This window comes from Ctenopharyngodon idella, chromosome 12 (assembly GCF_019924925.1).
Source record: "Ctenopharyngodon idella isolate HZGC_01 chromosome 12, HZGC01, whole genome shotgun sequence".
In the NCBI taxonomy this organism is placed as follows: Eukaryota; Metazoa; Chordata; class Actinopteri; order Cypriniformes; family Xenocyprididae; genus Ctenopharyngodon; species Ctenopharyngodon idella.
Window position 1 is genome coordinate 11,398,226 of NC_067231.1, and position 18,397 is coordinate 11,416,622.

Below are 18,397 nucleotides of genomic sequence, written 5' to 3' on the forward strand. Positions count from 1 at the left end.
CATTCAGCACGTGCATACCGCTGAGGTCTGAGTCCTCAAACAGACAGACTGGGCCTGGCCCGTCCCGACCCGAGGGCCGTAGACAGGGCCAGAAAGCTACACACCCTGACAAAAGTCTTGTCACCTATCCAAGTTGTAGGAACAACAAATAATAACTTGACTTCTAGTTGATCATTTGGAATCAGAAGTGGCTTATATGAAAGGCAAAGGTCTCTAGATTATGCTTATTTTACCAAAATAAAATCTTATCATGCCTTGATTTTTAATTATTTAATTAGGACAGAAAGGTCAGACTGTGCTTAGACAAAAGTCTTGTCACTTAACAGAAATAATGTACAGTACAGAACATAAAGTCATGGTGCAGTGGAAAAAGAATTAATATTGTGTATGACTCTCATGAGCTTGGAGGACTGCATCCATACGTCTCGGCAATGACTCAAATAACTTATTAATAAAGTCATCTGGAATGGCAAAGAAAGCATTCTTGCAGGACTCCCAGAGTTCATCAAGATTCTTTGGTTTCATCTTCAATACCTCCTCCTTCATCTTACCCCAGACATGCTCAATAATGTTCATGTCTGGTGACTGGGCTGGCCAATCCTGGAGCACCTTGACCTTCTTTGCTTTCAGGAACTTTGATGTGGAGGCTGAAGTATGAGAAGGAGCGCCATCCTGCTGAAGAATTTGCCCTCTCCTGTGGTTTGGAATGTAATGGGCAGCAAGAATGTCTTGATACCTCAGGCTGTTGATGTTGCCATCCACTCTGCAGATCTCTCGCACGCTCCCATACTGAATGTAACCCCAAACCATGATTTTTCCTCCACCGAACTTGACTGTTTTCTGTGTGAATCTTGGGTCCATGCGGTCTTCTGCAGTATTTGCGACGATTGGGATGCAGTTCAATAGATGATTCATCGGAAAAATCAACCTTCTGCCACTTTTCCACTGTCCATCCTTCCTGCAAGCTGTGGGCCTTGGCAAATGCAACACAATTTTTTAGTTGTCTTCTGTTTAATGCTGGTTTCTGAGCACTAATTCGGCCACTGAGACCACTGCGTGACAGATTTCGACAAACTGTTCTTGTAGATACAGGGGTTTCTGGTGACCAGTTGTTATGTAGCTCTGCTGCAGTTGAAAAAGGGCTGGCCCTGGACTGGCGAACCAACAAACGGTCCTTGTGAACAGTTGTATTACGGGGTCTGCCTGACCTGGGCCTGTCATGAACTTCACCAGTTTCTTCAAAACTTTTTCTTATCCTCTCCAATTGACATTTAGATACATTAAAGATGTCTGCCACCTCAGCAAGAGACTTGGTCTTCAGGCTCTTGATAATCAGCACTTTGGTCTGTGGTTGAATCTTTGGCATGCTGTCAGAGGTCAGGATGCATTTCAAATGAAGGTTGGGTGTGCTGGGGTTCTTCTTCTACACACCTGGGAATGTGTTAATTACAGTATTTGTCACAGGTGATGCTCTAATCTGTGATTGGTTAAATCCTTCCTAAAGATGTGACAAGACTTTTTTCTAAGCAAAGTCTGACCTTTCTGTCCTAATTAAATAATTAAAAATCAAGGCATGATAAGATTTGATTTTGGTAAAATAAGCATAACCTAGAGGTTTTTACCTTTCATATAAGCAACTTCTGATTCCAAATGATCAACTAGAAGTTATTATTTGTTGTTCCTACAACTTGGATAGGCGACAAGACTTTTGTCAGGGTGTGTAGTGTTGCCTCTTGTATGCCCCCTCTGCAGAGGAATAGGACACAGAGAAGGCGAGACTCTAGGAAGAAGAAGGATCTTTTGGCTTTGATAGTCAGAATGCCCTTTCAGGCTTGAAAGGGTGGTAGACCCCACCTTTTCCATGGTGGTAGGTCGCCACCCTGTGGCCGCAGGTTGAACTGTTCCAGGTCTTTGTTAAACTATTAAAATACTAATGTATTTCTTTGTAGACCGCTGTTCCCTGTGTAGAATGTGTAAGGGGATTCATCTAAAAATAGGAAGGAATTTTTATTCCATCTACTTTGTAACATTAGGGTACTGAAGTTCCCTGTAGGTTGGCTAGAATGATTTTTAGAAGAGAGAAGTACCATTTGGGTCTTCTTAGGTGAATGGCTGGTTTTGCTTATTGTAATTTATCTGGTGAGACCACCACTCTTTTGCAGCTCTTTTATTAGTATTGAGTGAGCTGGCCTCCTACCACGTCCTACCGCTCTGTTATAGACTGGCCCTCGTCAGGCAGCCTTAATAGCCACCTCAGGGTAGAGTAGTTTGTGCTTTGAGTAGCTTTGACTTCAGATAGATTAAATGTCTAGCACGGCCGCCTGACATTGTTACCTGGTTAGCGTCACTCCTAATTCTAATTAGGATAGCTAAGGCTTTTTTATGATAGATTCATCCACCTTAGCGGTTTCAGATTGAGTGATTATGCCTCCTCTCTTCTTTGAGAGTTGTTCTGTTGAGGCCGCTGCTCTGATGAGCGGCAGGTAGATCTATGCTTTTGGGCTGGCCCTTACCAGGGCTGCCTTGACAGCTGGCCTAGGCTAAGCACTAGAGATAGTGGAGGAGGTCTGCCAAGCATTCCTGCCCCTGACCCCTTATTATGTGAGTGTAGGTTCTTTCTGGCATCCCTAGTGCTGGCCTCCTCTCAATAGAGAGTTGTCTGCCCAGGGCCCACTTCTGCATTGGGGCATAATGCAGGTTGGTGTAGAGGCAGAATAGGTAGCGACTAGGGTCATAGGCCGCTGGATAGGCCTCCCTGGTGCAGTTGTCTCCTGGGCGGTTTAGGCCCCTTTCACTTGGCGAATAGTATGCTCTTTGCTGTGGCCCCACATTTCAGAAGCTAGTTAACTGTTAGGCCCTAGTAGGCTCTCCCTAGTTTATACTCCTCTTGCTTGAAGGGTAAAAAGTGCTTTTAATGTTAATAAAAGTTTTAGACTAGTTTTAGTCAAAGAAAAGTCTTTGCATTTTTGTCAACTTTTAGTCATCACTTTTAGTCAAACTGCAGTTACTAACATTAATTTTGGTAGCTATTTTATATGTAGTCTTTAGACAAAAATAGTCATTATTGTTTTTCTCTTTAGACCAATTCAATTAAGCTTATGAAAAATCGAATCAAGGTAACAGGCTGTATTGACATTGCACTCTTAGCAGTAGCACTTGTGCAATTCTACATATCCCTTTTCCTTAGGTTAGTGGTTCTCTTTTTAGAGCGTCGTAGCCCCTGAGGCATTTAACATCCTGCGTACTAGAGGTCTGCGCAGGACTGTTTTTTCGTCCCGCTCCCACAAGGTTCTTCAAAAAGAAAGAGAGTGATTGGGGATAACAAATATGAAATGTTGCTTAGCATATACAAGATTTTTATTTGTTATTTGTCTTATGATGCTGTCAACACCCAAAAAAATGTCAGAGGAAAAATGTCTCAAAGAATATTAGGCTAAATATCACAGAGAAAAAATAGGCTAAATTAAATAGCCTACAACATGTCCCTCAAAACTATAGGCTAAGCCAAAAATACATATAAACAAAAACTGTTGGCTTACTAGCTATACTGCAAAATGAAACAGTTTTTAACATCCACGCAAGAACAGAATGACGCTGACTGACAACTGACTCTCCTCCAAAATCCGATCACAAAGGTTGAATGTTCTCTGAAGGTGCACTCGCACAGACCTCTAATGCAAAGAACATATCTTGCCAGGTTTCTCAGGACAGGGAACTGGGGACTGTGTGTGAACGCCACCAATGCAGAAAGTTTTATTCACTTCAAGTTCAAGCACAGATGCGCTGATGTCAAAGCATCTCGGGAGCGACCGGGTTGTTGTCAGACTGCCCGCTCCCGCTTAATGTACACTATAGTTACCGACCGCAATCCGCCTTTCATTCAAAATTTAATCCTGCACAGCAAGACATCTTATCGGGTCCCGCGGAAGAGCCGTGGGAATGCAGACCTCTACTGCGTACCCCCTCTTTTCCACTTAATACTGCAGTTCCACCTTTTCCATTAAGGGACAATATTTGCCCGTTTAAATTTTTCCAGTGCATTTTTTACCTTTATAAATACCTTTATAAAATAAATAATGCTTTAAATAAAAAATGTTCAATAGAGAAATATGCAATGATGGTAAAAACAAAGTGATACTTTTAAATATTAAATTAAAACCACCAGTACCACTGTCTTTATTTGTGAGTTATTCATTCATTGAGTCATTTCATTCATTCAGTAACGAAGCATGTGGCTGTATTTATGAATGGGTTATTAAATTATTGTTTGTTGAACTGTTGTTAGTGCTGTCAATCGATTAAAAAAATTAACTTGATTAATCACACATTTTTCTGTGATTAATCGCGATTAATTGCAATTAAAAACACTTAAATTTTTATACATTTTTAATATATTTTATAATGTAATAATTTCACAACAACACAAAGAAAAAAAACAACACAAAGAAAAAACAAAGACAGTATATTTTAAATACTTGTTTAATGGCAACTTTTTATGAATGAAGGCCAGTATCAATGATACTAATACTGCTACTGATGTCTCAATGAAATCGATTCCCCCCCTTGTCTGTGTTTTCAGATCATCCATGCTTCTTCCGCAGTGTAGAGAGAGTGAGTGAGCATGATTGCCAGATTGCAAAGATTAAGTAAAACACCGGGTAGAAAACACGTTCTTTAACAGAAAAGCTCTGATTTGGGGGTAAGCATGAAAGCTTGTAAAATCTGTAATGCTTTGTCTCCTCCTTTATTTGACAAAAACAAAGTGATTTTGGTCAAGTTTTTATTTTTTTAACCACATTTCAGTCTCGTCTTTTTTCGTCAACGATATTGCATGTGTTGATATAGCCACAGTTATCGTTTAATGGAGTTGGTGTCGTCTCTCATCATCTTGCCTTAAGCCCTATTCGGACAGTAATTGTTTCTACATAATGTTTTCACCATAGACTGTAAAAAAAATATGGACGACGCACCTCCACTCTCTACTACTGTAGAAAAGTGAAGCCGCCAATGTCTCAATATGGCACTGACATCTTGTGCTGATTCGGGACCTGAGTCTGTGCAGTGGTGTAATCATTTAGTAGCTACAGTTTACTGCAGAACATCTCATCATGTCGGTGTGAAATAAACAGTTATGGAAATGTAGAAATTAAAGTTAAAGCTCCAATCTCCTCCCAAAAATTCAGAAAAAAAGTCTGTTGGTGCCTCAGTGACTACTTCGCTCAGAGAAGCTGTCAATCACAGTTGTCAATCATGACATCACACTCCAGTTTTTTTTTATAGCATCAAATAACTAACTAAAGACAAACTTATTTAAAAAAAAAAAAATTAACACTTGTACTTACATCAGCATGATTAAAACTACATAAAATGACAGAAACCATCTTTGAAAAAAAATATCTGAAGTGTAATTTAAATGTTTAGTTTGTCTCACGTCCCATTACATTACATGGAGAGGGCGGGGTTTTTAGCCTATACTGGGACCAGCCACCTGGGAGTGATCGAGACGCTTTGGCTTAACTTTTCAGGACTTGTGTGGCTTGCTTGATTTTCACCATTTACAGGGGGTAGTCTGTGATTTTATTGCCATCCGAATCCAGAATGTCGGAGTTTTTCTCCAACCACCCACGTAAAAATCCCCAGCCGAATTACCTACTGTTTTTATTTTTAATTACATTCTTTAAAAAAGACAAACACCTCATGGCACAATACAAGCATTAAAATATTACACAATTAAGCCAGTGTGAGAAAAAACAAACAAAAAAACAACAACGCATCCATCTCACCAAACCATCTTCATTAGCTCTACCACCCTTCATTTAAAGTAAAAAAAAAAATAATAATAATAATTATATATATATTATATATATATATATATATATATATATATACACACACACACACACACACAGGTGCTGGTCATATAATTAGAATATCATCAAAAAGTTGATTTATTTCACTAATTCCATTCAAAAAGTGAAACTTGTATATTATATTCATTCATTACACACAGACTGATATATTTCAAATGTTTATTTCTTTTAATTTTGATGATTATAACTGACAACTAAGGAAAATCCCAAATTCAGTATCTCAGAAAATTAGAATATTGTGAAAAGGTTGAAGACACCTGGTGCCACACTCTAATCAGCTAATTAACTCAAAACACCTGCAAAGGCCTTTAAATGGTCTCTCAGTCTAGTTCTGTAGGCTACACAATCATGGGGAAGACTGCTGACTTGACAATTGTCCAAAAGACGACCACTGACACCTTGCACAAGGAGGGCAAGACACAAAAGGTCATTGCAAAAGAGGCTGGCTGTTCACAGAGCTCTGTGTCCAAGCACATTAATAGAGAGGCGAAGGGAAGGAAAAGATGTGGTAGAAAAAAAGTGTACAAGCAATAGGGATAACCGCACCCTGGAGAGGATTGTGAAACAAAACCCATTCAAAAATGTGGGGGAGATTCACAAAGAGTGGACTGCAGCTGGAGTCAGTGCTTCAAGAACCACTACGCACAGACGTATGCAAGACATGGGTTTCAGCTGTCGCATTCCTTGTGTCAAGCCACTCTTGAATAACAGACAGCGTCAGAAGCGTCTCGCCTGGGCTAAAGACAAAAAGGACTGGACTGCTGCTGAGTGGTCCAAAGTTATGTTCTCTGATGAAAGTAAATTTTGCATTTCCTTTGGAAATCAGGGTCCCAGAGTCTGGAAGAAGAGAGAAGAGGCACACAATCCACGTTGCTTGAGGTCCAGTGTAAAGTTTCCACAGTCAGTGATGGTTTGGGGTGCCATGTCATCTGCTGGTGTTGGTCCACTGTGTTTTCTGAGGTCCAAGGTCAACGTAGCCGTATACCAGGAAGATTTAGAGCACTTCATGCTTCCTGCTGCTGATCAACTTTATGGAGATGCAGATTTCATTTTCCAACAGGACTTGGCACCTGCACACAGTGCCAAAGCTACCAGTAACCTGGTTTAAGGACCATGGTATCCCTGTTCTTAATTGGCCAGCAAACTCGCCTGACCTTAACCCCTTAGAAAATCTATGGGGTATTGTGAAGAGGAAGATGCGATATGCCAGACCCAACAATGCAGAAGAGCTGAAGGCCACTATCAGAGCAACCTGGGCTCTTATAACACCTGAGCAGTGCCACAGACTGATCGACTCCATGCCACGCCGCATTGCTGCAGTAATTCAGGCAAAAGGAGCCCCAACTAAGTATTAAGTGCTGTACATGCTCATACCTTTCATGTTCATACTTTTCAGTTGGCCAAGATTTCTAAAAATCCTTTCTTTGTATTGGTCTTAAGTAATATTCTAATTTTCTGAGATACAGATGAATTTGGGATTTTCCTTAGTTGTCAGTTATAATCATCAAAATTAAAAGAAATAAACATTTGAAATATATCAGTCTGTGTGTAATGAATGAATAGTAGCAGGTAAGTAGCAGGTAAGGAGTCCAGGTACGTATGATGAGACCAGACACAGAAGTGCAGGGAGTGAGAGTCTTTATAGTGCGTCTGGTGATGATGTGCAGGTGCAGATGATTGGAACTCGGGAGACTGTGAACGAGTGGTTGGAGCGTGCAGATCTGGTGACGATGTGTTGGTGTTGGTGGGTGCTGGCTGTGACTCCGTGACACCCAAATAGCTATAAAGAAAACTTACAGAAAAGCATGTAAAAATACAAATGATTGATGGCCCAATCTTGTGCTCTTGAGATGAACAAAGACATACTGTAAGAACATAATAACACATTTCAAGAACTAGCGCAAAAACCTTCCCACCGCCCTCAATGCTACCCCCCACCTCACGCTCTTGAACTAAGATAACACTCCCCCAACTAGAGTGTATGCTACCCTTAGGAAACATCCCAATGTGCGTGCGAGATATTGTAATTCTTACCTCGGACGCATCTCCGCAAACAAATAAATACAGTGAATACAATCTAATACAAATAAACAAATACTAAAATACATATCTGAACACATTAAACCACAGGATTAAGAAAAGTGCTTTTAATAGAAAAGGAGACATTAAGTTCCAGTAGACTACTTTTTACCTATTCAAACAGGTAATAGGTGTTGTTTCACAAAAGCCATTGCCACGGCTGGAGTATCAAACGTATGTTCGGTGCTGTTCTTTGTGATTCTGAAGCCGCTAAGTCCATACTTAACATCTGGCATGGACCTCAGAAGATGTTTTACCTCATAGTAAGCGGCCTGCTTCTTGGCAATCTCAGGTGGAATGTCCAGGAAGACAAACACAGTAAGAGCGAAGTTGCTGTCTCAAGACTCTGAAGCTCTAAAGAGAGAAACAAGGAAGTTCTGCAAGAAGTGAATTTGGGGAGTTTGAAAACTGCAATGGAGAGAACGATGACAAGCTCAGTCCCCCATCTTCGAAACATCTTCTGCACCAACTTCAAAATCCTCTCATCAGAGATCCTCCAGATCTGCGTGCTCCAGACTTAATATTTAAGACCATAAATAACTACATTTGTGGAGACCTCGTGTGAGGCTAGTCAAAAATCACAACATTTACAAACTTACAAACTCACAAACTCTAGTTGTAAATTGTGGCATGTTGCAAAGCATAAAAAACTATGCTTTCACTTCCTTTAATCCCTCTATATTCTAGCTTAAACTACTCTAAGCAATGTCTGAAACTTTGCATTTTGAGCACTTCTTGTGTCTATTTGCCTCTTCATGAATCGCTTGCTGTATTTCTCACACGTAAATTGCTTTGGATAAAAGCGTCTGCAAAATGAATAAATGTAAAATGAATAAATGTAAAGCATTCTCATCTCTTGTGTTTTTAATAATGATGTCATCAACGATTAGTCAAGATTGACTTGGCTTTAATCACATTCCTATCGACTTCAAACAATCTGAGGTCATTAGACCCCTAGTAGAGAATAAAAGTTGCTAATAATTTGATACTCAGTAAAACTACAAAGTAGCCAAAATACACTTAAGTACAGTTAAAAGAGGCATGGTCAAAAAGTTTGAGAATCACTTTCAATCAAATTTTCTCTGGTGGCCATCAAGGAGTATGATTGGACACTCCTGGTGTAATTGTATGTTTCATCCACAAGTGAAACTCATAGAAGTCATAAAACTTATGATGTTCCAGGAAATCCCTTATATGGACAAAGCCATCCAGTAAATGAATATAATGGACAAAGGCATCCAGCTATGAATGAATATAAAGCAGATAGAAATGTTTTGAAATCTTTTGATATTTTGTTTTGTGTTTAATGTTAATGAAGACAATAAACACACAATTGTTACAATATATGTTTTATCTGTGTTCTTCGAGTATTTTAATAATGCTATTCGACATGGCTTTTATCACAGTACAGAATACGATAAAATATTGTCTGTCTCATTCTGATAAGAAGCCACATTGCATGATAGAAAGAAGTTATTTCAAACTCTCAACTGACATTATAACCACAATAGCTCTAAAATAAATCTGAGTCTGTAAATCAAATCCTTTGAGGTGGTGGGCAGAGACAAAAAAAACAAAAACAATACAAAACAAAAAAACAAAAAAAACATTGTGTCACTGTATAAATGCTTACTGACCTAACGAAACATAAATGCAGATCAAAATGTGATCAAAACGATATATTATATCAGGCAGGCCATATCAGTCTAGCAACATGTAACAGAACCAAACTATATATTTATGCACTGTGCTTTAAAATTAAGCTTCTCACCATTTCCATTTCGTAGTAAAGTAGTCCCAGTTTCTCTCAGTCTCAGTAACAGCATATCCTGCAGACTGAACAAATGTTTTTGCGACCGGACAAGCCTCCTCCAACAAACCCAGGCCCCAAGTTGTGATTGGTCTGCGCTGGACTGCATAGGCGGTGAACAAGGCTGAAGCCACAGCTCCAAGGAAACCGGTTGGATGAGGATGGGTCATTCTTCCGGTCTCCACAGCAACTGCAACCAGTGAGGACAGCTGATCAGGATGAGGATATCTGTGAAGCAAAGACAATCATAAATATCCCAACACTACTGCCAAAAATATGTCAAAGTACAAAAGAAAGCATGTTTGACCCTCACCTAAGACCAATGCACATGGACCTCATAGCTGCCCCACAACCTGTGGATTCAGGGTTGTATGGCACCTTGTAACCCCCTTCAGTGCCAGGTCGCAACTGTGAAATACCTTTAGGAAGAGAAGTAAAAACAGGATATACAGTACAAGAAGAATTTAGTCTGTTGGCTTTCTCATTAATCTTAAAGGGTTAGTTCACCCAAAAATGAAAATTCTGTCATTAATCCGGTGGATCAGTCTACAAACACGGTGAGTCATGTCATCCTCTCCTTTTATTGTTACTTGCACTGTCTGTCACATGCATAGTATAGCTCTCTCTGTCAGCGGTGAGATTTACACATGTGATAAATGCAGGGAGATAGTCAGGCTGACAGAGAATCTCAGAATTAGAGACATGCATCCAAACTTTAATTAAGGATAGCAAGAAAGCAAGGGCTTTAGATACTGTTTTGGATGCGACTAGCTTAGTGTACATTGTTTGGTTCTGGCTGTAGAGCCCGTGCAGCAGGGCGATTGGGTGACTATGGGGCGGCCTAGCCGCGGAAAACACCACTCTTCCGTTCTGATTAGAACATCAAATTGGTTCTCCCCACTCAGTGACGCACCCACTGAGAATCCTGTTGAAAGTGCCCTAGTTATTGGCGATTCTATTACACAGAACTTGAAAATAGAGACACCAGCCACCATAGTCACATGTTTGCCGGGAGCCAGAGCACCTGACATCAAAGCAAATTTAAAAGTGCTGACTAATGCCACTCGTAAATTCTCTAAGATTATTATTCACATCGGCACAAATGATGTTTGACTTCGCCAGTCGGAGATCACTAAAATTAACATTAAAGAGGTGTGTGAACTCACAAGTAGAACTTCAATGTCAGAAACAGTAATTTTCCTTCCTGTTCGTCGGAGTGATGAGTGTCACGATCACTGTCTGTTCCTGTCAGCTCCTGGACTCCACTTCCCATAATCCTCCCTTTCAATCACATGCACCAATCACCAATTGCCACACACACCTGCAGATCATTACCTGGACTATTTAAGACACACACACACACACACCCTTTGCGAAGTCTTGATTTGCCCTGGTGATCAACTCTGAGCGTTTTCTTGTGGACTGTTTACCCTGTTACCGTTGGATTGTTTATTCTTTGTGATTCTCTGCTGCCTGCCCTGAACCTTGCCTGTGTACTGGACTGTGTTTGTTTGCTGCCTGCCCTGATCTCCACCTGTGACCCGATACAGTTTGTCTGCTGCCTGCCTCGACCATTGCCTGTCCCGTTTATGTCTTTGCCTTTGCCCCTGTCTGCCTTGGTGACTATTCTCAATAAAGCTGCAAATGGATCCCCGCTCTGCCGTCCCATCATTACAGAAGACTTCGCCAACACATGGATCCAGCGGCTTTCCTGAAGAACAATGGCCCGGTAGGAACATCGCACAATTGTTATTAGGACTCACGCAGAGCACACGATCGATAGAGGATTATATCACGGAATATTTGAACATTGCTTATTGGTCAGATCTGCCGGACTGCGTGCTCATAGACTTTTTCTGTGAGGGCATCAATCAGCCACTTAAAAAACAACTCATTCGTGAGGGACCCCGTTCATCTCTAAGTCTGTTTTTGGATTATGCTTTATTGACTGTTGGCTCGCCGTTTACTGTGGGTGTCGTGGAGAAATGCGACACTTCATCCATTCACGTAATGGCCGCCGCGCCAGATGACGCTCACAAAATGGCGGCCACCATAATAACAACACCAAGTCAAGTCAGCGCTGATTATCCTGAACCACGTCAAGTCACAGTTGACCTCCGTGAGCCAAGTCACGTCTCCTCTGATCTTCCAGAACAACGTCATGTCCCCGCTGTTCTTCTAGAGTCACGTTACGTCTCTGGATCTGTTTGGGAGCGGAGTGGGTTGCGTTCCAGTGTGACTGATCCACCGCTGACTTCAGCACGAACGGCTGGCATTCCTAAGCCTCCGCCGGCCGCTTCGCACTCAAGCCCGCTGGCCGCTACGCCCTCAAGTTCGTCGGTTGCAACGCTCTCAAGCTCGTCTGTTGCTACGCACTCAAGCTCGCCGGTTGCTACGCACTCAAGCTCGCCGGTTGCTACGCACTCAAGCTCGCCGGTTGCTACGCACTCAAATTCTCTGGATACTATGGACAAGATGGCCGCTTTGCCAGTGCCCACGGGCAAGATGGCCGCCCTGCCAGTGTCTGGGAACATAGGGGTCGTTCCAGCCAGTGAGTCCACTCCAGAACCAGCTCCAATCCGCGAGTCCGCTCCAACCCGTGAGCCCGCTGCAGCGCCCACAGAGGAGGTAGGCACAGAGCCACCGCCTCGACCATGCAAACGGAGGAGGAGGAGGAAGAAGGCTTCCTCCATCCCTCAAGGCCCGGAGGCCTTCCCAGAGCAGCCCGCTGCCGTCCCAGAGCAGCCCGCTGCCGTCCCAGAGCAATCCGCTCTTCCTGATACGGCCACGGAGGCCGGCCCCGAGCTCCTCGCCCTGCCGGCCCCGAGCTCCTCGCCCTGCCGGCGCCACCCGAGCTCCTCGCCCTGCCGGCGCCACCCGAGCTCCTTACCCACGAAACCGCCACGGCCTCCGTTGAATTCCCCAAGAACTTTTTTGGGGGGGGCCATATACCTGAGGGTGGGGAGCTTGTGGGTGGGGACCCTGCACGGCCACGATCATCAGCGGCCTCCGAACTGCTTGAGCTTGCGGGTGGGGACCTTACACGCCCACGGCCTTCAACCGCCTGTGAACTGCTGTGGCCGGCTACGGACCCTGACCTGCCGTGGTTGCCCAAGCCACCTGACCTGCCGTGGGCGCCCAAGCTACCTGACCTACCGTGGCCGCCTAAGCCACCTGACCTGCCGTGGTTGCCCAAGCCACCTGACCCGCCGTGGCTGCCCGTGGCACCTGACCCGCCGTGGCTGCCCGTGGCACCTGACCCGCCATGGCTGCCCGTGGCACCTGACCCGCCATGGCTGCCCGTGGCACCTGACCCCCCGTGGCTGCCCGAGTTCCTGGACCTGCATTGGAGACCCCGTTCCCGTCTGCCAACACGTCTCCAATGTACCCACCCCCCCTCCCTATCTGTGCCATTTACGCCGTGAGGACGCGCCTTCCGGAAGGGGGGCGTTATGTCACGATCACTGTCTGTTCCTGTCAGTTCCTGGACTCCACTTCCCATAATCCTCCCTTCCAATCACATGCACCAATCACCAATTGCCACACACACCTGCAGATCATTACCTGGACTATTTAAGACACACACACACACACACCCTTTGCGAATCTTGATTTGCCCTGGTGATCAACTCTGAGCGTTTTCTTGTGGACTGTTTACCCTGTTACCGTTGGATTGTTTATTCTTTGTGATTCTCTGCTGCCTGCCCTGAACCTTGCCTGTGTACTGGACTGTGTTTGTTTGCTGCCTGCCCTGATCTCCGCCTGTGACCCGATACAGTTTGTCTGCTGCCTGCCTCGACCATTGCCTGTCCCGTTTATGTCTTTGCCTTTGCCCCTGTCTGCCTTGGTGACTATTCTCAATAAAGCTGCAAATGGATCCCCGCTCTGCCGTCCCATCATTACAATGAGATAGTTAGCAGATTATCATCACTCAATGGCTGGCTGTCTAAGTGGTGTCCGCAGAATAATATAGATAGATAATTGTTATAATAATAATAATATTTCATAGATAATTGGAAAAGTTTTTGGGGCAGACCTGACCTATTGAAAAGAGATGGTATTCATCCCTCCTGGGATGGTGCTGCTCCTCTCTCTAGTAATATGGCACATAGTCTTAGAGCTAAAACATGACAAACTGGGGCCCAAGTCAGGAAGCAGACAGACTGGCTAAACCGACCGTCTGCTAGCTGTCTCATGTCACAGAAGTCAGATAATTCCCAACACACAGAAACTCTTTCACCTAGATAATATCACATAGAGACCGTTTCTGTACCCCGAATTAGTAAATACAAAAAACTTCCAAACACATTTAAGGATAAAAATTGAATTGATGTTCAACAAATAAAAAAGATAATACTGATAAACAAATGATAAAGCTTGGGTTGCTGAATATTAGATCCCTTTCTTCAAAAGCACTTATTGTAAATGATATTATCACAGACAAAAATCTAGATGTGCTGTGTTTGACAGAAACCTGGCTAAAACCAGACGATTACATTACTTTAAATGAGTCTAGCCCTCAAGGTTACGATTATTGACACAATCCTCATCAGAAAGGCAAAGGGGGAGGTGTTGCTGTAATTTATAGTAATATCTGCAGTATTACTCAAAAGTCCTTCAAATATAATTCCTTCGAAGTGATGGTGCTTTATGTAACGTTATGTAAGTTGACATTTGTGCTGGCTACTGTATACAGGCCACCAGGGCACCATACAGACTTTATCAAAGAATTTGCTGATTTTCTATTGGAGTTAGTACTAGCTGCGGATAAAGTCCTTGTTGTTGGTGATTTTAATATCCATGTAGATGATGAAAAAGACGCATTGGGATTGGCATTTACAGACATCCTAAACTCTATTGGAGTTAGACAGCACATGTCAGGACCCACTCATTGTCGTAATCATACTCTAATATTGTCACATGGAATCGATATTGATGGCGTTGAAATTCTGCAGCAGAGCGATGACATCTCAGATTAAGGAAACTAATCCAACGCTGTGGTACAACAAGCACACTCAGGCCCTTAAGAGAGCTGCCAGAAAAATGGAGCGCAGCTGGAAGAAAAAAAAACTAGAAGTTTTTCGCATTCCGTGGAGAGAGAGAGAATGATTGAGTACAGAAAGGCCTTAAAATTGCTAGATCTACTTATTTGTCAAATCTCTTAGAAGAAAACAAACACAACCCTAGGTTTTTTTTTTGATACAGTGGCTAAATTAACAAGAAATAGAGCTTCAACTTCTGATGTTTCCAAACAGCACAGCAGTTATGACTTTATGAACTTCTTTAAGTCAAGTCAAGTCAAGTCACCTTTATTTATATAGCGCTTTTTACAATGTAGATTGTGTCAAAGCAGCTTTACATTGATAACTGGTACATTGTTTGGCTGCACAGCAGCTCTTAAAGAATAGTGTCAATGCAGGCAGATCAAAAGCACTGTTGAATATCAAATGTCAAGTCAAGTGTCCCCAACTAAGCAAGCCAGAGGCGACAGCGGCAAGGAACCCAAACTCCATCAGGTGACATCAGGTGGCAGACAAGTGGCAAATTGGTGTTAAAATGGAGAAAAAAACCTTGGGAGAAACCAGGCTTAGTCGGGGTGCCAGTTCTCCTCTGGCCAACAGTGCTTTGTTACAATTCAGGTTGCTATCATAAGTCCAATAGGATCGCAACATTAAAAGTATTTATTTCAGTTCCATCCAATTGAGGATCGTATTCATCACGCCGGTATGGATGGTTGTTGAGGAACTGTGTCGTGGCTGTCGTGTCGATGAGGCCCTCACAGGGGATGATCTAGTTGACTCAATCTCTGCTGATACTTCAGGGCTGCGTTGTGGTCGTGTCAAGGTGCAGGTCCTTGGTCTCACCTGGATACGGCCCGGATACGGTTGACTACGGTGAACCTCGGGATAAACAGAAAGACTAATATTAGCGTAGATGCCATTCTTCTTCTGATGTAACGAGTACATCAGGTGTTGTAGGAAGTGTTCCCGGTTCCGGCTGACCTAATTTATGCAGCCTAATAATCCTTTAACGGATTTGGAAATATAAATTGGTAATGTGTTATGTGTATGCCAGGTTAAAGAGATGCGTTTTTAGTCTAGATTTAAACTGACAGAGTGTGTCTGCTTCCCGAACAATGCTAGGAAGATTGTTCCAGAGTTTAGGTGCCAAATAGGAGAAGGATCTACCACCTGCAGTTGATTTTGATATTCTAGGTATTATCAGCTGGCCTGAATTCTGAGATCGCAATAGACGTGAAGGACTATAATGAATTAGGAGCTCGCTCAGGTACTGGGGAGCTAAACCATTTAGTGCTTTGTAAGTAATTAGCAAGATTTTAAAATCTATACGATGTTTAACAGGAAGCCAATGCAGTGTTGACAGAACTGGGCTAATATGGTCATACTTTCTGGTTCTAGTAAGAACTCTAGCTGCTGCATTTTGTACGAGCTGTAGTTTATTTATCAGGCGAGCAGAACAACCACCCAGTAGAGCGTTACAGTAATCTAGCCTTGAGGTCATGAACGCATGAACTAACTGTTCTGCATTTTTCATTGAGAGCATATGTCGTAGTTTAGATATATTTTTAAGATGGAAGAATGCGGTTTTACAGATGCTAGTAACATGGCCTTCAAATGAAAGATTGGTATCAAAGAGCACACCCAGGTTCCTAACTGACGACGAAGACTTAACAGAGCAGCCATCAAGTGTTAGACAATATTCTCGGTTATTACGTGAAGAAGTTTTTGGTCCAAAAATTAGAATCTCTGTTTTTTTCTGAATTTAGTAGTAGGAAATTACTGGTCATCCAATTTTTTATATCAGCTATGCATTCCGTTAATTTTGTGAATTGGTAAGTTTCGTCAGGGCACGAAGAAATATAGAGCTGAGTATCATCAGCGTAACAGTGAAAACTAACGCCATGCTTCCTAATGATATCTCCCAAGGGTAGCATGTACAGAGTGAACAGTAATGGTCCTAGTACTGAGCCTTGTGGTACTCCATATTGAACTTGTGATCGATATGACATGTCTTCGTTTACTACTACAAACTGATAACGGTCAGATAAGTATGATTTGAACCATGACAATGCAATTCCACTAATGCCAACATAATTTTCGAGTCTATTTAAAAGAATATTGTGATCAATAGTGTCAAATGCTGCACTAAGATCCAGTAACACTAATAGAGAGATACAACCACGATCTGATGATAAGAGCAAATCATTAGTAACTCTAATGAGAGCAGTCTCAGTACTATGGTACGGTCTAAATCCTGACTGGAAATCCTCACAGATACCATTTCTTTCTAAAAAGGAACATAGCTGTGATGATACTGCCTTTTCTAGTATTTTTGACAGAAAAGTGAGATTTGAGATCGGCCTGTAATTGACTAATTCTCTAGGATCAAGTTGTGGTTTTTTAATAAGAGGTTTAATAATAGCCAGCTTAAAAGTTTTTGGTACGTATCCTAATGATAAAGATGAATTGACGATATTGAGAAGAGGGTCTATGACCTCTGGAAGCATTTCTTTCAATAGCTTAGTCGGTATAGGGTCTAACATACATGTTGTTGATTTTGATGATTTAACAAGTTTAGACAATTCTTCCTCTCCTAAAGCAGTAAATGAATTGAATTTTTCCTCAGGGACACTACAATGCACTATCTGACACGATACTGTAGTAGACGGTTGCATGGTTATTATTTTTTCTCTAATATTATCAATCTTGCAAGTAAAGAAGTTCATAAAGTCATTGCTGTGCTCTTTGGAAACATCAGAAGTTGAAGCTTTATTTCTTGTTAATTTAGTCACTGTATCAAATAAATACCTAGGGTTGTGTTTATTTTCTTCTAAGAGTTTAGAAAAATAGGCAGATCTAGCAGATTTTAAGGCCTTTCTGTACTCAATCATTCTCTCTCTCCACGAAATACGAAATACTTCTAGTTTTGATTTCTTCCAGCTGCGCTCCATTTTTCTGGCTGCTAACTTTAGGGCCCGAGTGTGGTCATTGTACCATGGCATTGGATTAATTTCCTTAATCTTTTTTAAACGCAAAGGAGCAACTGAGTCTAATGTGCTGGAAAAGACCGAGGCAATAGTTTCTGTTGCAACATCGAGGTCTTCTAAGCTGTCTGGTATGCTAAGGCGATGAAAATGATCAGGAAGATTATTTATAAAGCAATCTTTAGTGGTAGAAGTGATTGTTCTACCATATTTATGGCATGGAGGCAGTTTAGCCGCCTTGACTAAATGTAGTATACACGAGACTAGATAATGATCTGAGATGTCGTCACTCTGCTGCAGAATTTCAACAGCATCAATATCGATTCCATGTGACAATATTAGATCTAAAGTATGATTACGACAATGAGTGGGTCCTGACTTGCAAGATTGATAATATTAGAGAGAAAATTATAACCATGCAACCGTCTACTACAGTATCGCATCAGACAGTGCACTGTAGTGTCCCTGAGGAAAAATTCCATTCATTCGTTGCTATAGGAGAGGAAGAATTCTCTAAACTTGTTAAATCATCAAAATCAACAACATGTATGTTAGACCCTATACCGACTAAGCTATTGAAAGAGATGCTTCCAGAGGTCATAGATCCTCTTCTTAACATCATTAATTCATCTT

The 18,397-nt window shown here is 42.1% G+C and overlaps 1 protein-coding gene across 3 annotated transcripts in view; it reads right to left on the minus strand.

The window, feature by feature from the left end:
• The window catches only part of adprh (ADP-ribosylarginine hydrolase), a 140,338-nt gene that overhangs the window by 19,824 nt on the left and 102,117 nt on the right, over positions 1–18,397 (minus strand). For 2 of the 3 annotated variants that reach the window (XM_051914341.1, XM_051914340.1), the window contains 2 exons: positions 10,073–10,178; positions 9,721–9,987 (listed from right to left, as the gene is read on the minus strand). In XM_051914341.1, coding sequence (XP_051770301.1) covers positions 9,721–9,987; positions 10,073–10,178 — 373 coding nt within the window. Of the gene's footprint in view, positions 1–9,720; positions 9,988–10,072; positions 10,179–18,397 lie in introns of those variants that run through there. The other variant, XR_007932893.1, reaches the window with a different exon arrangement.